Below are 24,304 nucleotides of genomic sequence, written 5' to 3'. Positions count from 1 at the left end.
TTATAAATAAAGTTTTATTGGAACACTCGTTCATTTATGTATGAAACTTGGTTGCTTTCATGCTGCAGCTGCAGAGTTGAGTAGTTGTGGCAGAGACCACATGTCCCACAAAGCCAAAAATACGGACTCTGTCCCTTAATAGGAAAAGTCGGTGGAGCCCTTCCTAGGTGGAGCCCTTCCATGATCTTCCAGTGAAGGTCAAAGTTAGCACTTAGGTGCTCCTTTGCTCTCCGATCCCTACAGAGAGGGTCTCTGCTGTGTGACTGTGGTATCCTGGCCCTCTCTGTCAAGACACCCGCTCACTGGACTGTAATTGTTCATTTGTTGCCTTCCCTCCAGACCGCAAGCTCCTGAGGGCAGGTCCTGGGAGCTTTTCCACGTGCATCCTCCATTCCCGCTCACTAGGTGCCTCCTGAGTTCAGGTGAAGGAGATGCAGTCACTCGCTGCCCTCAGAGGCTAGAATCTGCTCAGGGAGGCAGACAAGGAACAGGCAGTGTCTGTGCCCCGAGAGCTACAGGGTGGAGGAGCCCAGCATGCTCTGGGAGCATTGCCCAGCCTGGAGGGTCCTGAGGGAGGAAATGCCTGAGCTGAGTTTGGAGGATTGAACTCCCCCCTCACCCAATGAGGGGGGGGTCACACAATGAACAGTGCGTGGAAAGCCGTAGAAGAGAGAGGCACCGACGTGGTTCTGTTTGGCTAAGTGTAACTCTCGGCAGTCTGTGATATTCCTGCTGGTGTCTGGGCACTGCTTGGTGTGGCCAGAGGTGGTGACACCGCTGGCCTGGTCCTCGTGGTGGCTGGACGCTAGCGTGGAACCAGCTACAGCTCTGCCTCGTATCGGGGGGTTGTTTACTCCAGGCCATAGCTTGTTATCAGCAATTCCCCAGAGATACAGAAGTATTTCCTGCTTTGGGATCTGAGTTACGTAGTTAAGAGGCCATGTTTCATGCCAAACATGAGTGCATCATTAAAGAGAAACACCACATGTGCCTTCCCTGTGTCTTTAGTTCTTGAATCTTGGGCCTTGATTCAATGTGGTAATCAAGAAGCTTGAATGATGACAAATTTAAGAAAAACTTAAAATTAAAAACAATTTTTAAATTTAAAGCAAATTTCAGTGCTGTCCATCAACTCATGAATGGATAAACAAACATGGTACAGCCCTACAGAATGTTATTCAGCCATAAAAAGGAACGAAGTACTGATACTATGGCTCCAACTTGAATTACCCTTGAAAACATTCCGCTGAGTGAAAGCAGCCAGGCACAAAAGCTCACACACATGTTGTATGACTCCATTTATGTGAAATGCCAGAATACGTAAATCCATGGACACAGAAGGCAGACTTGGAGTTGCCAGGAGCGGGGAAGCTGGGGGAATGGGAGCTGCTGCTCAGTAGGTGTGGGGTTTGCTCTGAGGTGAGAAAAAGGTACTGGAAGTAGATAGACAGGGTGGTCACACAGCATCGTGACTGTGCTAAATGCCACTGAATTGTCCACTTTAAAAGCATTAATTTTATGTCACATCAGTTTTGCCTCAGTCTTTAAAAACTGAAAAAACATTGCCTAGGAGAGAAAAAAAAAAAGTAAATATAATCTTCTTGACCATTAAATCCTTTAAGTAAAATAATGTTTTAAATTGTTAAAAATTAATCAAAACCCAGTGATGACCAGGCAGCTCCGCGGTTCTGAGTTGGGTCGTGGCAGTGACCGCCCCCCCCCCCCCCCCAGTAATCACACCGCTGACAGTCTCCCCTTGCTTGTCTCTCTCACAGAAGTGGAGAAAACCCGCTGCCAGCTTGAGCGAGAACACATCCTCGGGGCAGCAGGGATGGCAGACTCACAACGACCGCTGCCGCCAGGGCTGTTTGTCCCTGAGTGTGATGAACACGGGTACTATGTGCCCACCCAGTGCCACGGCAGCACTGGCTACTGCTGGTGCGTGGACCGAGACGGCCGTGAGCTGGAGGGCACCAGGACCAGGCCCGGGATGAGGCCTCCCTGTAAGTTGGGGGGCAGTGTGTGCTTGGGTTTGAGCCTGAGAAGGGCCCCCGGGGACCAGAGTCCCGCGCATCGGTGAGCATTGCTGGGGGACCCTGCTGGTGCTTTCTGCTGCCCTAAATCCTGAGAGCTCCACTGACTTGAACCCCAAGCTCCTTTTCTCCCCTCTGCACCCCTTCTCTGTCTCCCTCAGCATTCACCCCACTCTTCTCCATGTCACCCTTCTCACCCTCTCTTTCCTCTTACTCTCTTCTCTTCCTGGTCTGTGCAAATAACCGGTGGCCACTCAGTAGCAGAGAGAGTGTGGGCGCTCTGGGTCTCCCAGGTGAGTGCCCTGCCGTGAGCAGCCTGGCTTCCCAGCATCTCTGCACTGGGATATCACAGAGATGGTAGGGACCAACCGAGGCCCCACCCTGGGCCTTGCTGACTCAGGCGGGGGACCTGTTCCCATCCTCGCATACTTGCCCCCTTCACAGTTGTGCCCTGCACCCTTTAGGTACCAGGTCATTTAGGATGCAAGGAGCAAACAGCCACAGAATTTTCTGTAGCTGGTTCTGTAACAGCTGCCGCTGTGGTACCCAGGTTTCTCGACACCCGTTCCATGCCCCTTACTCTGCTGCACAGGCTGCCTGTCCCCTCCTGGGGCAATCTCTTGTCCGGTGAGCCAGGGAGCCATGCCTGGCCTCGAGGTCAGCAGGTAGGAGGCAAGGCTAAATCTAAGGGAGAATCAGCCGTTGACCACCATGTGTTCTCGAAAGCCCACAGGGGCATATTGCTACTGTGGGTCTGAGACCTCCCACCCCTGGGACAGGGCTCATGGGCAAGTTCATGCCGACAGTCTCCCCTGTACATTACAGAGCTTGACAGCCTGCCATTGCCACCAGTTCCCTGTGGGCAGGGCTTTCAGGGTTGCTGCGGTGCGGTTGTTTGGGTTCACTGCTGTGGCCTGTGTCCAAAGCAGGCATCATGCCCAGCGAGGTCACTTCTGTTTCTCATAAGGAGGGCACTAAGCCTTTTTCCCCTCTTGACCTTTAATGCTACACTCAGCCCTGCATTATCTGTGGCACCAAGAAGGTGATGTGACCTGGCGTGAGGTGCATGCATGCGTGCATTTGTGCATCCCTGCTTCAGGCAGGCCTTGCTCATTGCCATCTCCTGCCACCCAGGTCTGAGCACAGTGGCTCCCCCGATTCACCACGGACCCTCAGTTCCTCCTGCCGTGCTCCCTCTGCCCCCTGGGAGCCACTTACTCTTTGCCCAGACCGGGAAGATAGAGCGCCTCCCCCTGGAAGGAAGCACCATGAAGAAGACGGAAGCCAAAGCTTTGCTGCATCTCCCAGTGAGTACTGGCTTATTGCGCTTGCTAACACTTCAATGACCTGGAGAAACAAGCAAGGTGTGGTCAGACCACCTCTCAAAGAAGCCTGTCCCAGCTGCCTGTCAGTTTGCAACCTCCACCACTCTCTCTCTCCTCCTGTTTTGCGTCTCATCACAGCACTCAGCACTCCTGGATCCATTATATGTCAGTGTATATGTTCTGTATCAGATGCGTATCTTCCCACCAAGAATAGATGCACCACAAGATAAGAAACTGGAGTGTTTGTTTCACAGCCGTGTTCCTAGACCCAAAATGGTGCTTGTCACTCAAACTATTTGCTGAACAAATACATAAGTGATCTTGGCATTGTCCTGTTGCCTCATGGAGCATAAATCCCCCAAGGGGTGACCATCACTCTTTCCTTGTACCCTTTTGCACACACTGTCAGCGAATGGGAATGGGTTGGTTCCTTGTGAAAGTCATTTCCCCCAAGACCAAGGGGAGAGGCTAAATGTCAAGTGAGACTATGAAAAGCAGAAAATTGAAGTGGGAGGGAGGATGCTGACACAACAGGGTAAATATGTCCTTGTTTGTTTGTTTGTTTGTTTGTTTTTACCATTTTTAAGTGTGCTGGTCAGTGCTGGTAAGTACATTCACATTGCTGTGCTATCATCATCACTGTCCATCTCTAGAAGTTTTTTGATCTTCCCGAACTGACATGTTATATCCGTTAAACACTAACTCCCTTTTCCCTCCTCTCCCCAGCCCTTGACAACCACACTTTTACTTTCTGTCTCTAGTCTAAATACCTCGTATAACTGGCGCCATGCAGAATTTGTCCTTTTGTGACCAGCTTATTTCATTCAGCATTGTGTCCTCAGGGTTCATCCATGCTGTAGCAAGTGTCAGAATATCCTTGCTTTTTAAGGCTAAATAATATTCTATTATACGCATATACTACATTTTTAAAATCCATTCATCCATCAATGGACACTTGGGTTGCTTCCACCTTTTGACTATTACGAATAATGCTGCTATGAATATGGGTGTACAGATATTTGTCTGACTCCCTACTTTTACTTCTTTTGGATGTAAACCAGATGTGGAATTGCTAAATCATATGGTAATTCTAGTTTTCAGTGTTTGAGGAACCTCCATCCTGTTTTCCTTACAGCTGCACCGTTTTACATTCCCACTGGCAGAACACAAGGGTTCCAATTTCTCTACCATCTTGCTAACACTTACTATTTTCTGTTTTTTAATAGTAGCCGTCCCAATAGATGTGAAATGGTATCTCATTGTGGTTTAGATTTGCGTTTCTCTAATGATTAGTGATGTCAACATCTGTACATATGCTTATGAACCACTAGTATATCTTCTTTGGGAAAATGTCCATTCATATCCTTTGTCCATTTGTAATTGGGTTGTTGTTTTGCTGTTATTATGCAGTTGTAGGAGTTATTTATATATTCTAGATACTACCTCCTGATTAGATATATGATTTGCAAATATTCTCTCCCCTTCTATGCGTTGCTTTTTCACTATGTTGATTGTGTCCTTTTATTCACAACATTTTTAATTTTCATAAAGTCCAATTTATTTTTGCTTTTGATGTCATATCCAAGAAAGTATTGCCAAATCCAATGTTATAAGGCTTGTCCCTGTATTTTCTTCTAAGAGTTTTATAGTTTTAGCTCTTACATTTAGGTCTTTGATTTATTTTGAGTTAATTCTTGTATATGGTATAAAGTAAGGATCTGTCCTTTTTGATCTGACCTCTTGAGGGGGAAGTGTCTGCTGATAACCCTGATTTTCTCAGTAAAAGGCCATGCTTGTCCTCCATTTCTACGGTTCTCAGAGCCTCACTTTATATTTCCATATATATTTTAGAATGAGCTTGTAAGTTTCTTGTAAGCCTACTGGGATTTTGATAAGATGGCATTGAATCTTTAACTCTATTTAGAGAGAATTGATTATCTTAGCAATATTAAATCTTACAGTTCATTAAACTAATTTATTTCTTCATTTATTTGGGTCTTTAATTTCATTCTGTAATGTTTTACAGTACTGTGTAGAATATTGTACATTTAAACATATTTATTCTTCTATACTTTGTTTTTGATGCTATTATAAATATTGTTTTAAATTTTTGTTTTTTGCTAGTAGAAATGCGATTTTATATTGACCTTATATCCTACAACCATGCTAGATTCAATTATTAATTATAATAGTTTTATAGATTCCCCAGGATTTCCTATATGAACAATCATATTATCTTAGAATGGAGTGGGTTTACCTCTTCCTTGCCAATATTTATGTCTCATATATTTTTTAATGATCTCAGTAGGCAAAGATTTCTTAGATGATATATAAAAAGCACTAGCCATGCTCGCTTCGGCAGAACATATACTAAAAAGCATTAGCCATAAGAGAAAAAATAATACAGTGGACTTAATAAAAATTGTAAACTTTGCTCTTCAAAAACATCATTAAGAAAATTAAAAAGAAAACTACATACTGAGAGGAAATATACATACACATATGCATATACATACATGTATGTGTATGTATATGTATGTAACAACAGCTTTTTATCTGAAATATATAAATAACTCTAACAACTCAATAATAAACATTTTTAAATGGACAAAAGACTTGAAGACCCTTCATAAAAAAAGGTGTCAAAATGCCTATAAGCACATGAAAGATTCCCACCATCACTGGTTACCCAGATGCTAGTGGGGGGACCACTCTCACCACTGGTCTGCATTTCCAGGATAAAGTCATCGTTGGACTGGCCTTTGACTGTGTGGATAAGATGATTTACTGGACCGACATCAGTGAGCCTTCCATTGGGAGAGCCAGTCTTCATGGTGGAGAGCCAACCACCATCATTCGACAAGGTAGGCAAGGAAATACCATTCTTCCTTTCTGGTTTTGTTTCTAGCAGCCCAAGTGGCTCTTGAGGGTTGGAGTGTTTGTTTGCTCCCAGGATGTGGTGTCTTGAGAGGGGCTGGGTCCTCGGCCTCAAACACCACCCTTTCCAACCTTCTCTGAAGAGCCCTCCAAGGACTCATCAAATTATAAACATCTTAGCGGGGACTTGTCGCTAGCCTAAGAAGAATAAAATTAATACAGGGTAAGTGCATGCCTTTGCCTGAAAGTTTATATAGCCAGTTTTAATGGATAATAAAGGCCAAAGTCAACCATCCAGTTGGGATATACATTTCTCCTGCTGGCTGCTGAGCCTAGAATTGATTCTCAGAGTGTCTGCCCAGTATGTTCCCCGTTAGGGTTTCCTCACAGGTAACAGGCAGATGAATCATACAGTTAGGAGGGTCACAGGCATATTGGCAAATATTGTCCCTGATAGTTGAGTCTATTCCCAAGACAGTTTTCAAGTTAAAGGGTTGTCACTTCACCCTGTAACATCTAGTGGGTGTGGGGTGGGGGGGGTCTCCTCTTCTCTACTTTCCCCACCGGCACATGCTCAGATGGCCAGCCCCAGAGGAGTACAGCAAACCAGGCTGAACTCTTACAGACATCTCTCAGCTCTTTGTTGCATTACTGATGGTAAAGTTCAGGACACTTTGTCACAGGCTACCCCTTCAACATTTCAGTTCAATTCTTTAATTTATGAATGCTGATTTAAGCCAAGGACTGTAAGCGTTATTTTAATGCCTACCTTCAGCAAGTCAAGACTATTTGACATGGTTGTGTTTTATTCAAGATTAAAAAGCATTACAACAAAAATCCAAGGACGCGTAAAAATTCCCCTGCTCGAAAAAGGTCAAATACTACATGCTAAGTCAGTAACTCGTCAGCTGACTTGCAGATATTTTCAATTCAGAGACATTCTCATGCCCAGGATGTTTGTTGCATAAAATCATCTTACTTCCTCTGCAAAACACTCAAGTCAAAGATACATCTTTAAAATACACGAGCCTCATTTAGTATTTCTTTTTATTTGGGACTGAAGGTAGCTTTTCCAATTTCCAGTTTAAGGTTTCCCTAACAGTTGATATTCCAGAAGGTTCCTGTGCCTGTGGAACAGCCCCTGGGGCATTTTTCTCCTTCCGTGGCTCCCTCATAAGAGATGATGCTGCAGGAATTAAGCTGAGGTTGAGATAAATATGTCTGATTTTGGACATAATCACTGCATCCTTTTCTGGAAGCTGAGGTGCTATTTAAATAACATCTGCTAGTTTTCATGGTTTGATTTAATGAACACAAGTTTGAAAGTGCCTTTTTGCATATTATCTCTGTGTTAAAAATGTTGTTGCTGTTATCTGTGATTTGACTTCAAATCCAGTGGAAGAGGGGAGCAGGTCATTTCTGCTGTTTCCTGTTGCTTCTGGAACCGATAATCATCCAAGAAAGCTGTGAGCACAGTAAGAAACATCCCAGGCAGAAGCCCACGGTGAAAACACAGAAGTAAACCAGAATGTGATCTTGTAGAAGGAAAATCACTGGGAACAGATTTTTATTTATTTATTATTTATTTAAAGGGAGAGAAAGAAACTTCCACTTAAGTCATGGAATAGGCCGGCACACCCTACTGAGTGAATGTGGCAGCGGCATCTCTTCTTTTTCTTGTCTTGCTTATTTCATCCAGTCGGAACACTGGGCTCTTCTTTCTTTCCTTGAGTTAAAGTCCTAATGAAATATGTTTAACGCACATCAGAATCTGTGTCCTAGACATATTGCCTTTCTGTTTTTGCCACTTGCCCTGACCATACAGTAAGGAATAGTGTTTCCAGGCCCTTCCTTTGGCTCTGTAGCCTGCACAGAAGTATTTTCCTGGTTGGGGAAAGAGGGTTGGTTGCCCTCGGGTTTGAAGTCAGGACCAGGGCTGTTTGTAAGGAGACGACATAACACGGAGTCCCTTCCAGGGCTCCCCTGGGTCTATTTTTCTGTGTGTCTGAGCAGCTTATGTCACTCACACAGGATGTGGTCATTGCAAATGTACCCTAGAATGGGTTTTTTCTGGTTTTGTCTTTGGAGGTCAGTCTCACTGTCCCTTCGCTTCTGAGGATGTGGGAAATATCTTAATACTTTATAAATCTCTACTCTGCGTTTGAATAATAAAGATCTTGTTCAAGGGCTGTGTCTAATTCTTAATAAACTTCCTTTCGGGGGCTTTGACATTTCCAGCATTCACTAGCCTGGTGAAGGCCAGTCCGGAGGGGACTGAGGTCTGACTCCCTCACATATTGATGAGAAGACAGTGTTGGATGATTTCCTCATACCCCAGTCCCCTTGGGGAGAGACCTTCCCCCGCAGCCTCTTTACCTTCCAGCAGTAATAAATGACCGTCAATTCTCTAGTCAGTGAAGGAGAAAGAATCCTGAGTGACACCAGTAAAACCCTGGTAGGATTTTAACTTTTAATTGGATTTTATGTTCAGTCAGGAAGCCATTGTAGTCTTTTTTTTTTTTTTAAGATTTTATTGGGGAAGGGGAACAGGACTTTATTGGGGAACAGTGTGTGCTTCCAGGACTTTTTTCCAAGTTAAGTTGTTGTCCTTTCAATCTTAGTTGTGGAGGGTTCTGTTCGGCTTCAAGTTGTTGTCCTTCCAGTCTTAGTTGTGGAGGGCACAGCTCATCTCCAGGTCCAGTTGCCGTTGCTAGTTGCAGGGGGTGCAGCCCAGCATCCCTTGCAGGAGTCAAACCGGCAACCTTGTGGTTGAGAGGACACCCTCCAACCAACTGAGACATCCGGGAGCTCAGCGGCAGCTCAGCTCAAGGTGCCGTGTTCAATCTTAGTTGCAGGGGGCAGAGCCCACCATCCCTTGCGGGACTCGAGGAATTGAACTGGCAACCTTGTGGTTGAGAGCCCACTAGTTCATGTGGGAATCGAACCGGCAGCCTTCGGAGTTAGGAGCACGGAGCTCTAACCGCCTGAGCCACCGGGCCGGCCCCAAGCCATTGTAGTCTTGAACTTCTGATTAGTTAGGTAGGCACGGAAGGGTCACACTGTAGTCACCTTGCCCTGTGGCAACCCCTGGCTAGAAATCAGCTGCTTATAACCCAGTAAAGATTTCTGGGAGGGTTACTTGCCGTCACTGACACCTTTTCCTTATACTCCTAATACTTCTATAAAAGTAAAATAGCTATGATTTCCTGCATGTTATTATTTCTCTGAAATAACCTCCCCCCAAAAAAAAATTAATAAGTCTATGTGTTCCATTCCTCATGTTAATATGTTCCTCTGCCCCGCCCCCTTTGTCTGTGGGATAACCTCATTAACGCAGGCATCCTAACTGCATCTCTGGCCACTCCCCCACTCCCACCCACTGTCTCCAGCTATACAAGGTCACTTCCCGCCATGTCCAGTCTTTCTTTATACCTGTGTGCTGGTCCCACTACCTGGAAAACCCTTGTATAGGACCTTTGCCTGACAAACTCCATTGGTCCTCCAGGAGCCAGCTTCACAAATGTCACCTCTCCCAGGAATCCTTCCCCAGTCTCCCCAATGCTCCAATGTCCAATGTCCCTCCTCCATGCTCCCAAAGAACCCAGAACTCAGTTGAATTTGATTGGCTGTGGGCTCGTTGCAGGTGGGGCCAAAGCTTAGGCATCCCTCTGGAACTGGGTCCCAGTGGGTGCACAGGTGGATGTCCACCAAGTGAACAAGTGGCATTTCTTAATTTGTCACTTTGAGCGTGGCTTGTCTTATAAACAACAGGCATGTCACATTCTTATTTGTTTTCTCAAAGTGCAAGGGTTGAACGCTATGTGAAACAGCACTGAGAAATCAGAAAAGCCAAATCTTACCTGCTCACAAAAATCAGATGTGTTCTGTGTTTGTTTCTAGATCTCGGAAGCCCAGAAGGCATTGCCGTTGACCATCTTGGTCGCAACCTCTTCTGGACGGATTCTCGCCTGGATCGAATAGAAGTTGCAAAGCTGGATGGCACCCAGCGCCGGGTGCTGTTTGAGACCGATTTGGTGAATCCCAGAGGCATCGTGACTGACTCCTTGAGAGGGTATCTGGGTGTAAATCTGTGTGTGCGTCTGTTGTACTTGCATCTGCCCTTCTGGGTATTCTCAAAAGTGAGGCTCTAATGCCAGCCTCTCTCTCCTGAAATGAATGCATAAGGATGAATTATCTAAGTTGGTGGCTTATAGATATCCACGGTGAAATGCTAGAACATTCATTACAGTCCCATGATCATGGACTTGAAACCATCATCCACTTTCACATCTTTTACTAAAAGAATTTGTAAGTTGACAGCCCAGAAATTGGGTATTTCCGTGTGGGATGACTGTGAATCAACACTCGAGTTGTATCAACCCCAGAAGAGTATCAAGGTCACACAAATGCACCCAGTGTACACCTGGGAAACCCCTTCTGATGGTTTCATCAGCAACTGAGTGCTTTCTCTCCTTTTGCCTTACTGCAAGCTCTGAATCTTACCCACCGGGCCCTGGGCTCCCTGATACTTTGATTCCATCCCTTTGAGGCCACATCCCTGTTCTGGGGCCACTTGGCCACCTCCTTCATGGTATGTGCTTTGACCACTGCCTCTGCCAGCATCCGTTTCTGTGCCTCAGCCCTGGGTCCACTCTGCCCACTGTGTGGTGACAGCAGATGGGGGATTCCCATGTGTTTATGCCAGTTTTGGTGTTCTGTTTTGTTTTTCTGTTTTATCAACTTTATTGAGATATGTCAGTTATGTTTAAGGGATGTACATTCATTATTAACAGAAGAACCAAATTCAAGTGAAGAACCAAATCCCAGTGTCTTTGCAGAGGGCCTCCAGGTCCTTTTAGCCATGCTGTGTTTCCATGTCTGCTAATGTCTTCATCAGAGGTTCTAAGTTTTTAAAATAAGCTTTCTCTCATGCATCTTTATTTCTCTTCCTCTTTCCCCCTCCTTTCCCTCCTCTAGGAACCTTTATTGGACAGACTGGAACAGAGATAGCCCTAAAATTGAAACTTCCTACATGGACGGCACCCACCGGAGGGTCCTGGTGCAGGATGACCTGGGCCTGCCCAACGGGCTGACCTTTGACATCTACTCATCCCAGCTCTGCTGGGTGGATGCAGGTGCTCCTGGGGTTGGAGCAGCCCCCTTTTTTTTTGTGACCAAACAATTGTCACTCACTGTGAGCTAGCACAATCTGTACATCAACAGGATCGGTTACAGGAAGAGGGCATAGGATAACTGTTTTTCTTTCCTGCACAAACATAGCTGCATATATTTGCTCTGAAATGTATTGTTTCTCTGGGTTTGACACTGTCTGGGGAGAATTCTCAATCTTCTAAGTTTGGAATCGGCAAACTACATACAGCCCCTAGGCCAGTCGAGCAAGAAATGGTTTTTATATTTTTAAACATTACATTTTAAATGGTTACATAAATGCCTACATAATGTCTTCAGTTTTGCCTCTTGTCCCACAAAAGCCTATAATAATTACTACCTGGCCATTTAAGAAAAAGTTTGTAGATCCCAGAGCCTGATATCTATTGGGAAATTCACGACTTACATTCCTGTAGCTCCCACTAGTCCCCAAGGGGCTGGGCAGGACTTGGAGCCAAGGAAGATAAAGTAATGCCAGCCTGGTGTGTGCCCCTGCCCTAGTAGATTTGGGGTGTTCCTCGGGCGAGGGTTGTGGGCAGGGTACTGAGTTAGGGAGGAAGGTGAGTCATCTGTCCCGTCTCTGTTGAGTGCCTGCTCTGGTCCAGGCCCTGTCAGATGCCGTGGGGGGTGCTGGGACTGCATCTCACACTTGGGGAGAATGAGGGGTAAGGCAAGTACGGTCAAATGAAAATGCCACACTTAGTCCTGATGTGGGCACTGGTGGGGGGCTGTGCACGGCTGCTAAACCAGAGGTGTGGTGTAGCGATTCTTAGGCTCTGAGTTCAGGGAGGAGGGGCATGAGCAAGAGCTGGAAGGTGGCCCCAGCTGCTCCAGGAATGGTGAAGCAAGTGTGGTGCCTCTGCTCCGCTCACGTCTCCCGGCAGAAGCAGGTGTGCCCGACAGAGGTGGGTGTTGACTAATGAGGGAGCAAGAAGATGAAGGGACAACTTTCCGGTTTTGAGGAGCAAGTCTCATGTGCTCCAGGATTCATCACTGTAATGCCGCGTGTCTCTCACCCTTGCCCTCACTGCTCTTGTTCTTTAACACAAAAGGGCCATTTCTTGTGTGACAATGAACAGCTTGTTCTCGTTCACACAGGCACCAGCCGGGCGGAGTGCGTGAAGCCTGGTCAGCCCAGCAGACGCAGGGTTCTTGAAGGGCTCCAGTATCCTTTCGCAGTCACGAGCTTCGGGAAGAATCTGTATTACACAGACTGGAAGACGTACGTCAGCTGCTGCAGTGCGGGGGCGGGGCCAGCCCTGCCACCCTCTGCCTCTGGGAGGCCAAGCCCTTCCATCTGCCTCTCGGCTTGACCTTGCAGCCTCTGAGATGCCCCCTTGGCCTTGGCCTCCTGGTTGTCAGGAGGAGGGTAAAGCCGAGGGGGGCACCATGTATCCTGTGGCAGCCGCAGGCTGGGCAGCTTCAAGTCTGTAAACTTGGGCTTCCTGAGCATGTCTGTCCTTTGCCCAGGAGCTGGCCCAGGCCCTGGGCTGCTGGGCTCCACGCCCACGCCATGCCCCCACTTCATTATTGTTCTTAAAAACTACAGTGTGTCATGGCCCCTTCTTGACCACCCCTCCCCACCAAAAGGCGGGGTTAAACAAGGAGGCGGCTGCACCGGGGGCATCGGTGCAGAAAGCAGATTTCCCAGCATGGAATTTAGTGCCGAAGGGGAGACCAGCTGAACTTTGTCCTTTTCTGAGAAGACAGAGAAATGCAGGCTTGACCCAGCCCAGGAGGAGGGAGGATGTCTAGGAAGCAAGTCCTGTGTGTCTGTTTACAGCCTCCAGTTCATACCCCAAACACTGACAGAGGCTGCTCTGTAGACAAAAGCTGGAGCCATCAGATGTTTTTCACCTTCTGCCCTTTGGTTCTCTATAGGAATTCTGTGGTTGCTGTAGGTCTTGCTGTTAACAAAGAGATGGATACCTTCCACCCCCACAAGCAGAGCCGGCTGTATGGAATCACCACCGCCCTGTCTCAGTGTCCGCCAGGTAACTCACTTGCGCTCTTACTCTCGGGCTGAGGGTACCCTGGGGCCCAGAGCCCACACTCTGGCTGCTACCTGCATAGCCTCTAGGGGCCCTGATCACATGGCAGATGAGACACAGCCCCTTCCATCAAGGGTCTTCACTATTTTGTGGGAGAGCCTCATAAATCAATAGAAAACAGTAAGGAATGAAGTGGACGACGGTGAAGAAAAGTAGTGAATCTCAGGCTGGGTGTGGGTATGTGCAGACTTTACGTTCCATACAGGAACACGCGTGTCAGGATGTCTGCTGCTATGGAAGTCCATTATGTGGCCTAACATCAATAACACTAATTGATAATAATAGTAATTGCAAGCATGGATGTGGTGCTTACTGTGAGCCAGGTACGGTATATAGGTTCTCTCACTTACGTTCTAAGTGCCTTGCATTCATTAGTTTATGTAATCCTCATAGCAACCTAATAAGGTAGTATTATTATTATGCCCATTTTACAAATGAGGGAACTGAAGCCACTTGCCCAAAGTCACACACTCACAGTGGCAGAGTGAGGGGCATCTAGGCAGCCCAGCTCCGGAGTCTGTGCTGTGCTGCCTCTCTAAGATCTCTCCTAACCATTGTCCCTCGTGGCTTCCCTCCTTCCCTCAGTCAAGTGCAAAGCCAGTGGGCAAGCTAGATAAAGGGTACTTTGTGCTTTAAAATTCCAGCTCCCAGGTTACAATCAGAGCAGGACAGCCCTCCCTGAGATCTGTTTTATAGCGTTGGTGGTAAATCTGCAGGGCCCTAAAATCAGGAATCAGGGTTTTTTCCCTCCTAGAAAATCCCCAGCAATGAGGAAAAAGCCAGGAAATAAGCTTAGCTGAGTGCCTGGTATAGCCTTCCCTGTCCCCAGAAGCCCCCACAAAGCTTGGCCTCCCGGAAACTGAAAAAGGGAGTGAATACAGAGGCCATCCTTTTAGCAGGCTGTTGAGCTGCTTTCTGCCTTTTTCAGGTCACAACTACTGCTCAGTGAACAATGGTGGCTGTACCCACCTCTGCTTGGCCACCCCAGGAAGCAGGACCTGCCGTTGCCCTGACAACACGCTGGGAGTTGACTGTATCGAGCAGAAATGAGAAGAGTGCCGTTCCCTCTCTAAGAATTTCATAGCAGCACCCTCCTTGAAAGGGTCTAGACTGAGAACTGTCTGACCTGGTGGCTGAGTGGCCACCAGCTTGAGCCTCGACAGTGTTCCCCTGATTGTTTCCCAAAACATATGCCCCAAGATTCTGGAATGGGTGTGTCTCTACCCCTACACAAATGACACAAGCCCCTCACCCCACCCTCAGACAAGTATATACGGCCCCTAGTGAAAGTTATACACCTCATCCCAGTGCTCTGGAACCGTTTCCCAACTTAGCAGCCCAATGGTGAGCAGACCCTCTCAGGCCTGAGCTGCCCCCTTCCCCGTGGCCTTAAGAGCTCACCCTCACTCTGAGGTACCCACCTGTCAGCTACTCTGCACACTGGCCATGTCAGCAAGGCTGTAAGTGGAGGAGGGGGTTTGCCCTCCTATACTTTCCTATTGGTGCTCTGACGTCCCTCTTTATACTCCTGGGTTCTTACCCCAAGTTCTGTGCCACTGGCATCCAGCCCAAGGCCCGCATCATGGTAAGCATGCCCTGATTTTGACCAAAACCCACCCTTCCCAAGGGATTTAGGTATTTGGTGGGTGAAAATGAGCAGCCCCTCCCAGGTAACTTACTGGAATTTCAGCAGTAGCCTTTGGTAGCCAAAAGCTTATGTCAATGTGGTGTCTACTGGTAGGAATTTCAAAGTGTAGAGTCAGGTGATTGAGGATGGGGATTCTTTTGATGTGCCTTAAATTACACCAAAGATTACCAAATTATTACTTTTTGCCCAGAGCACCTGGTTCCCAGCATCTCGTGTCTTGGGCAGCACAGCTCCACTGCTGGCACCTGTGTCCAGCCTCCTCATGGAGACCCCACTGAGACCCAGGCTGGGGCTGGTACCAGTGATAACACCCAAAGCCCCTCACCTCTGGCCTCCACTCATGAGAGCTGCTCTGCAGTCAAATATGAGCTTGCTCCTGCCTTGTTTCTCCCTCCACAGTGGCTCTTGCTGGCTGTATTCTCATCCAGAGACACAATCCAGGAGGGCTAAATTGAATATTTATACTGGTAATCCAGACCTTTTACTGCTCCTTGGTATGACTAAAGGGACCGTTGCCATGTTTCATGTTTATGTTTCTAGGATTTGTTTAGAAAACATCTCCCGACCAGATGAGTAGCTAGTGTCATATTTTTATCAATTGCTTCCCAGAGTCCTCAAACAGAAATTTGGGGTTGAAAGTTGAGCATAATAATTTGAATCAGTAAAGACTGGGGGAAGGAAGTTGAGAAGACTCAGTGGAAAGTATCACAAAGAGATTGATCAGGAGCAGGAGTGGAGAACCCAAGAGGAAGGTGGAGGAGATGATTTAATGGTGGCAATGAGAAAAACTCAATAACTCCAAAGAGAAAAACGGTACATTTCCCAAAGGACACTTATACTTGAGGACATGGAAGAATTGGCCAGTTCTCCTAGGGAAGATAGCCCTCCCCTCATCTGCAAACCTCAGTCATTCAGTCCCCCAACCCCCACTGCCACAGCCCATTGGAACTTGCAGGGCGAGAGAGCCTTTCGGTGAATAATTGGAGTTTGTTTTGAGAAGCAAATATATCCCCAAGAATCACAAAGTTTGGGGAACACATGGGTCCTTTGTATAGCCCAACCCATAAATTAGTCTCACTTTCTTTATATACTTATCATTCATTCCGTATCAAGCCCTCTATATCAAGTGTTTGTCATGATTTTGTATAATTTTTATAACTATTTTATTCATTTTACTAGATTCATTCTAAAACAATTTTAAATGGTGAATTCTTAAACTGTGGAAACCACTGAAGGTGCTTATTAACTGTTCCCCCAGAGTGTTGGACGATTCCTTGAGTTTACAGCTGTATTAATATTAGTGCAGAAAATTAAAAAATAATTTGTTAAAAAACGATCCTCTATCTTGTTTGCATGAAGATATTTAATGTCGGGAGGCTGATTCGCAATGGAAAGACAGCCATTTAATAATCTGCAAACCTGTGGAACCCCCAGTGTTAAAAGGGATGGTTTGTTTCCCAAGCAAGTCCACAAAAGACATAGGAGCTTATAATTGACTTAAACATTAACTCAATCATAGACCCCAAACTGCCCTTTTGGAAATTGTTTTCCTTTTTGTAGAAAAATTTTAGCTGCAGGCCACAGTTTCCTAATTTAGTTCTGAAGGTGAGCTGTGTTTCTCTCCCCTCCTCACCTCCAAAAGGAACAAACACTTTCCTGGCACTGGCCGTAGAACCAGGGGTCTGTCCTAAGCTGCCACCAATGGCAGTGCCACGTGTACTGGCCTGTTCATGGAATGGGAATGGGCCTTTGACTTGGACAGAGTGACAGGGCTCAGAGCTGCAGCTCTGGAGAAGGGAATTGGTGCGTCAGGGCCCACTGGTGAAGTGGCACCATCAATGGAATCAGTTACCGCCTGCTGCTGCTAATTTTTTCAAGGGGGCAACTTCCATTAGGGCTCAAACGTCCAGTGTTTTATTCTGGTCAAAAAAATCTAGTTACTTAAAGGTGATGTCAGGGAAAAATGGAATAGGAGGCTCCAGGAATCCATCCCTCTATCAAAGCAACAACTGGACTGAACATCTGAATAAATGACTTTGGATCTCCAGGTCTAGCAGAACATTTGTAGCACACAGGAGAGAGCTTGAAGGAGAGGTTGGTAAATTTTCATCAGTTTCAGCTTTCCCTTAGTAGGGCTGTCAGCCCCCAGCCCTCAGCCGCCACGGCAGTAAGCTGTGGGGACAGCAGCCCATGTTCCTGGTGTGGCTTGTTGGAGCCAGGGTGGGCAATAAGGACCTTGTTCTCCCAAGCTCAGGGTTGGGGGTTCTGATTGTTGTTTTTAATCATTGGGGGAGGGGAGCCATCACATAGGAGAGATCTTCATGACATTGGATTTGGCGATGATTTCTCTTACATGACACCAAAAGCACAAGCAACAAAGAAAAAAACAGACAAATTGGTCTTCATCAAAATATAAAAGTTGTGCATCAAAGACGCTATCAAGAAAGTGAAAAGACAGGCAAGACATGGAAGGGGAGAAAGTATTTCCAGATCCTATATTGGATAAGGGTCAAAATTCAGAATATATAAAGAACTACAACTCAACAATAACAAAACCAACCCAATTCAAAAATGAACAAAGGATTTGCATAAACATTTTGTCAAAGAAGATACACGAATGGCCAACAAGCACATGAAAAGACCACAGCATCATTAGTTTTGAGGGAAATGCAAATCACAACCACAATTACATGTCACTTGACATCCGTTAGGATGGTATCAAACAGAACAAAACAAAAACCCCAAACCCAGAAAATACATGCTGAGGAGGGTGGGGAGAATTGGGATCCTGTGTACAATTGGAACTGCCTTGCCAGTAGGAGTATAAAATGGTGCAGCCAATGGGGAAGGTGGTACCACATGACCCAGCAATTTCACTCCCAGCTATATACCCAAAGGACTCGAAAGCAGGGGCTCCGACACATACTTATCCGCCCTCCTGGTGTCCCTTCCCCATACTCTCTGCCAGGGTCCCAGGAGCTACTTCCTCCCCTCGTGGCTCTGGGCCTCAGGGCAGCGGCAACCCCTGGCACTATCCCCGCAGACTGCTCTGTTCCTAGGAGGTTCCCACACCCCAGCCATAACTTTAAACCTCCTTCAAATTATCCTAATGTGATTACATCTGTCTTGTTGAAACCCTAGCTGATACACGAGTCCATAACTCTTGTGATATCTATGTTTGAGTATCTTTGAAGATATCTGTAGTTTAAAAAAAATTAAAAAGCTATCTTATAATCACACCTCACACACTCGTGTCCAAATAGGATGTTAGTTATGGTATAACTAGCAGGTATGAATTATACTGATGTATAAAAAATGTACAGAAAAAGCCCTGTTTGTTTCAATAGCCCCTTGTGACTCAGAGCCCTGAATGGCAGACAGCTTAACCTGCTCAGTAGGAGAATTCTAGTTCAATCTTGGTTCAGACTCAGCTGTATTGGGGAATGTCGTCACCCCATCCTTCCTTGGCGTTCTCCCCCAGACGCAAGTCTAAGCCCCCCGGAGCTGCAGACCTGCTACTGAGGATGCCCACAGCCCAGCACAACCCATCTCAGGCAGGCCTTCCCTCCAAGGGGCCCTCCCAGGGTGGCGCCTGCTCCAGGCTGTCTCCACTGGGGTCTCCCGATCCTTAAGGTCACTCCGCAGCCTCCTCATCCTGGCTGTCTGGCCCACGTGGACCACAAGCCCCTTCAGCCCCTCTTCATCCCTTCTGCAGATGGGCAAGAGACAGTGTCTTTGCCCTGAGGGAGACAGGCATTGAAGGGCTGTCCTCCTCCCTTGCTGCCCTTGGATATCGCTGCCCTGCAGAGGTCCATGCGACTATGTGAGGGCCTCCACCCCTCTTGCAGGCTCCACTCCACCAGAAAGAGCTGAGCCAGCAGGGCTCCACCTTCCCCCTTTGTGGGGACAGAACCAGGAGTGCAGTTTCCAGGCTCTTGGCCTCACGTGGAAAGGTGCTGGCTCAGGTAGTAAATGGCCATCAGCTGTGGCTAGTTGGCCGTCAGCTGTAACCAGTGAGTCATTGGCCACTAATATAACTCCCTGCGCAAGCAGGAAATGGGGGCTAGCAAGAAAATGGTGGCTGGCAAGCGTGTATTGCAGTTAGCATGGCAGAGTGCAGTTAGCAAGAGGTTGGTTGGCTGAGCTAGCAAGCTGATGGCAGGTTGTGGATCCTGTGGCTCCTGCTTCCTGTGTCTCCAACCCAGCCGCCAGTGAGACTATAGTGGTATGACTCCCCTATCTATGGCTCCGTGGCTGTTCCTTTTTGGCCTCACCATATCCTGTGTTCTTATGCGGGGAGCGGGACTACAGACCCCACCTGTCGTGCGGGAGACCCTGCTCGCTGTGCCATTGTCGTGCGAGGCAGCCTGCGGGGTCTCAGTTGTCCTCCAGCTCCCAGTCCTTGGGTCCATGCCCCTTGCAGCTCTCCGGGACCTCCAGGGTCCTTGGCACTGTTGCCCACGTGTATGCTGCAGCCTCCAGACCCACAGCTGCCCTCTTCTTCCTCAAGGGCTTCCGGAGACAGGGTTCACTTCCTGATCCCCTCACTCCCTCTCACAGCGCCACCCAGGTACTGCAGGAGGGTGACAGACGCCCCTGAAGCAGGCAAGGGAATTGGGAACAACAGGAAATAGCCCTGCACATGCCCCATTCTTGCTCCTCCCACCACAAGCCTCCCTGCCCTGCCACTCTGCCTGTGGCCTGCCCTGCTCTCTACACCACCGGACAGGCTCCCCTCCCCTTCCCAGGAGCACCTCAGTCCAGGACCCTTTCCTTTCCCCCCAGTCTGGGTTATTTAGTCCAGGGTGGTCAATTTGGTGGGGAATGGGAATACGCGGACAGAGAGAGAAAGGGCTCATTCCTATCTCTTAAACAGCTGAAGGATGTGAAACCACTGTTGTATTTGGGTTCAGCACATACATCTGTAAGTGATAGAACAGCTTCATTTTTTTAAATGCCAGTGTAGACAGTACCCTTGAAGTGATATCTCTTTGTAGCTGAGCAAACCTATCAAGAAAAATGTTTCGAGGACAATAAAAATGTAAGGGGAAACATGGTCTTGAAAACTTCTTTTAGTGGGTACTCAAGCAAACATATTTGAAGACATGGAAGGAGAAGACAGGGCCAGGAGCCCTCACTGGTGGGATTGTCACTGCCCAGCCGTGGCTTTGAAATTGAGCCCTGACTGCACCCTTTCCACTTGAGCCAGGATGTGGGACACGGCCTAAAGCTGCAGCCCCAGGGATGAGACTCCCTTACTATGAAAAAGGACCCTACGAGGGTCCCTTGTTAAAACAACACACAATTAAGAGATGAAGGGCCAGACAGGCTTGAAAGACGAGCTCTAGGATTGGCTTCCTTTTGCTTGATTGGCTTCCTTTTGCTTGAAGTGCTAAGTGGAGATAGATGAGCCCAGGTGACTACCTGCGCTCTCCAGCAGGTGGGACTCACGTTTTACTCCAGGTTGTTCTTCTCAGAGGCAGTTCCAGAAGACACCGCTAGAGGGCAACAGAAGCCCCTGAATGTGTCCCTGGGGGTGGGGCGGGTGCGGGCGGGTGGGGCAGGTGGATAGGGTGGTGGGGGAGAAGTGAGGGTGGAGGCTGAGGTTCCCAGGCCTGGAGGCCCACATAACTTCCTCCAAAGCAGCAGTGCTCAGGCTTTCCCGTCATTCTGCTCAAGAACTTTCTTAATACTAATGGTCAGTTGCCTAACCTGCTACCAAAGGAAGTCCAAATGTTACAGTTTCCTAAATGTCTTTAAGCCTCTTCATTTTAATGCAGATTTCCTCCAAACAGCCCAGCACTTTCCTCCCCAAATCGTCTCTTACTCAATAAACATTTTCTTCATCGGTGGCACTCTTGGGCACAACATTCCTAAGTATACTTCTGAGTATACCAAGTGTGATCGTTTCTTCAGGGACCATGAAGCCAGAAACAGACTCCTCCTCGCAGCCCTCGGGAGGAACCAAGCCTGCAGACACTTGGATCTTGGACTTCTGAGACCATACATTTCTGTTGTTTAAGCCACTCAGTCTGTGGCACTTCGTTACAGCAGCTCCAGGAAACCGATACACAGGTGATAGGTTCACTAATACACATGTGACAGGCTGCACCTCAGTTCTTACCCATATGAGAATTCCTGGGAATAAAAGGGCACATAGACCTCAGAAGGAAACCAACATGAGCTGTGTGTGTGTGTGTGTGTGTGTGTGTGCGCGCGCGCGCGCGCGCACGCGCGCGGGGAGGGGGGGCAAGTAAGAACCTCCAGGTCTTCGGCTCAGTCAGAACTCAGAACCTTCCCAGGTGTCAGCCCTGGTTTGAGCCAGAGCCTCTGAGGCTGGGATCAGAATGACCCACCTGTGATCCCAATGCACAGCCAGGTGAGAACTACTGAAAAAAAAAATCCTGGAAAAATAAAAAAAACTTGATGAGATTTTGATAGGGGTTGGGTCGCATTCATGGATCAATTCAGGGAGAATTGCAGTCTTAATAACATTGAAGCTTCCAATCCATCCACAAGGACTGTCCCTCCATTTCTTTCTACACATCTTGAGCGACTGTTACACACAGCCCATAGCCTGCACCATATGTAATCTTCATCTTATGGATGTAGCATCTGTGCCCAGAGAGGTTGGGGACACAGGTGGCACGAGCACGCCAGAATGCCCGCCTATCTGTCTCATGTGGCTTCCACTTCACTCTGTAGCCCCTTCTTGCTATGAAGGCGGCCAACAGCCCCCAGCCAGTTCTAGTTTAGGGTATTTCATTGGTGTAATCAGTGCCTTCAAAAAGGAATCGATAAAAACAAAACAGATCTATAGTACCCTGGAAAATGTCCAAAATGTGAGATGAGTGAATAAGGAAGCCACGGAAGCTGTATGTCCTGCAACCTATCCTTGTACAACGAAAGTCATAGTGTATTTGTGCTTAGGGAAGGTCTGGAAGGAGATATCTAAATTCTTCACCGTGGTTCTCTCTGGGGAGGGTGGCATGGGGGGGTCAGTGAAGAGGATTTTAAGTTTTCATCCTCGATTCTCCTCCACTGTCAATAGGATGCATCACCTTTACAGTTAAAAGAATTTCAGGTTGAGAGAGAGATGGGGAAAGGTTTCCTCCATGTTGCCGATTGCAGAACCTTGCAAGTGGGAAGTTCCTTGGCTCCCCTTCACAACTACGGTGACTGTGGAGTCATTCTGTCCTTTGAGAGTCACTGTACATGCTGCACTTTGCAGAGGTGAGGGCAGGGGGGAAGATACACACACTGAGGGAGCAAGCTTGTACCTGCCGTACCCCAGGTCCTCTGGTAGGCTGACTGTAAGTGGAGCGCAGCTGCTGCCCTCAAGATTGCGCTGTAGGGTCATCCCCTGGGCGTGCAGGCCGTTTACTCCATCATTCATGGCTATTGTGGGCCCTGAAGCAGTTCCTGTTTGGGAACAAAGCCACCATATGAAAGTGAGAGAGGAAGCTGTGGCTATGACAGAGAGAGTGGGGTATGGGGAGGGCCGCCTGCTCTCTGCCCTTTGCTCCTGGGTTCACCTGAAAAGACAGCAGGACAGGGGCTGCTCCCTGGTGCTGCCTCGGGGTCCCCTGCAGACCATGGAGTCGGTGAGAACTTCACTCTGACTCTCCTCCTTCTGTCATCACATCCCACCCAACAGCCACCCCCACTTCACTGCACCCACCCTTCGCTCTGGGTACTTCTCACACTGAACTGAAATGACCTATTTCTTTGCCCACTCCCCAGACTGGCCTGTGAGTTTTTTGAAGGTAAGAACTCTGTCTCACTCATCTTTGCTTTCCCAAGTCCTAGAATCCTGCAGGATACATAACAGGTATACCTTAAATGCCATATGGAGGGACAAATGGGTGGATGGAGGTAATACAATGGAAGCTGACATAGTTCCACCCAAAATAAATGTTCCTCTAGCCCAAACTGTCTTCCACTGCCTAGATGCAGCCTCACACGTCAGCCTGCTGCCCAGTGAGTATGGGCCGAAAGAGGTGTGTTTTGCTGCGCACACTCTGGAGACACTGGGTGTTTGTCCTCATTGCCCACCCCCCCCCCCCCCCCGCCCGAGGGTTTGAAAATAGAACAGACTTACAAGAATGAGAAGACAAACCACAGACAGGAAGAGATTATTTGCAAAACACACATCTGATAAAGGACTGGTATCCAAAATACACAATGAATTCTTAAAACTCAACAGTAAGAACATAAATGGCCCAAGTTAAAAAATGGGCAAAAAGTCTTAACAGACACCTCACCAAAGAAGATATACAGATGGCAAACAGCATATGAAAAGATAGTCAACATCATACATAATTAGGGAATTATAAATTAAAATAACAATGAAACACTACCGCACACCCATTAGAATGGCCAAAATCCAGAACACTGACAACACCAAGTGGTGGCGAGGACGTGGAACAACAGGAGTCCTCAGTCACTGCTGCTGGGAATGCAACATGGGACAGACACTTTGGAAGACAGTTCGGCAGTTGCTTACAAAACTAAATATCCTCTTACCATACGATCCAGCAATCACGCTCCTTGATATTTACCTAAAGAAGCTAAAAATATATCCACACAAAATCTCACATTTGGATGTTTATAGCAGCCTTATCCATAATTGCCCAAACTTGGAAGCAATTAAGATATCCATCAGTAGGTGATGGATAAATAAACTACGGTCCATCCCGACAATAGAACATTATTCAGCACTAAAAAGAAATGAGCTGTCAAGCCATGAAAAGACATGGAGAAAACTTAAATGCCTTTAATAAGTAAAGGAAGTCAATCTGAAGGCTACATACTGTATGATTCCAACTCTATGACATTCTGGAAACGAAAAACTATGGTGATAGTGAAAAAACTAAACAAACTGTGCTTTTGGGATTAGGGGGAGAGAAGGATGACTGGGGGGGGGCACAGAGGGTTTTAAGAGCAGTGAAACTAATGTGTATGATATTGTAATGGCATTCTCAAACACTGGACCAAAACCATGGAATGTATAACACCAAGAATGAGCCCTAATGTGAATTATGGACTTTAGTTAAGAAAAATGTATAGCATTGGCTCACCCCTTGTAATAAACGTCCCACATTAACACGAGATGTTAAAAAGGAGGGAAACTGACTTTTAAAGCTGTGCGCATATGACTGTCCCAAAATGTTTAAAAGAAAACAAAATCAAAGGTTTCAT

General features: G+C 47.2%; 1 protein-coding gene across 2 annotated transcripts in view; it reads left to right on the top strand.

Moving 5' to 3' along the window:
* The window catches only part of NID1 (nidogen 1), a 71,278-nt gene extending 54,839 nt beyond the window's left edge, over positions 1-16,439 (top strand). For both annotated transcript variants that reach the window (XM_019746976.2, XM_074316728.1), the window contains 8 exons: positions 1,776-2,003; positions 3,168-3,340; positions 6,096-6,222; positions 10,136-10,307; positions 11,213-11,370; positions 12,503-12,626; positions 13,286-13,398; positions 14,384-16,439. In XM_019746976.2, the coding sequence (XP_019602535.2) occupies positions 1,776-2,003; positions 3,168-3,340; positions 6,096-6,222; positions 10,136-10,307; positions 11,213-11,370; positions 12,503-12,626; positions 13,286-13,398; positions 14,384-14,505 (1,217 nt within the window). In that variant the 3' untranslated portion in view covers positions 14,506-16,439. The remainder of the gene's footprint in view (positions 1-1,775; positions 2,004-3,167; positions 3,341-6,095; positions 6,223-10,135; positions 10,308-11,212; positions 11,371-12,502; positions 12,627-13,285; positions 13,399-14,383) is intronic.
* Positions 16,440-24,304: the final 7,865 nt, after the last annotated feature.

The sequence above is a fragment of the Rhinolophus sinicus genome, linkage group LG12 (assembly GCF_036562045.2).
Source record: "Rhinolophus sinicus isolate RSC01 linkage group LG12, ASM3656204v1, whole genome shotgun sequence".
In the NCBI taxonomy this organism is placed as follows: domain Eukaryota; kingdom Metazoa; phylum Chordata; class Mammalia; order Chiroptera; family Rhinolophidae; genus Rhinolophus; species Rhinolophus sinicus.
Note: the sequence above shows the minus strand (reverse complement) of the source record. Positions and strands in the feature narration are given on the sequence as shown.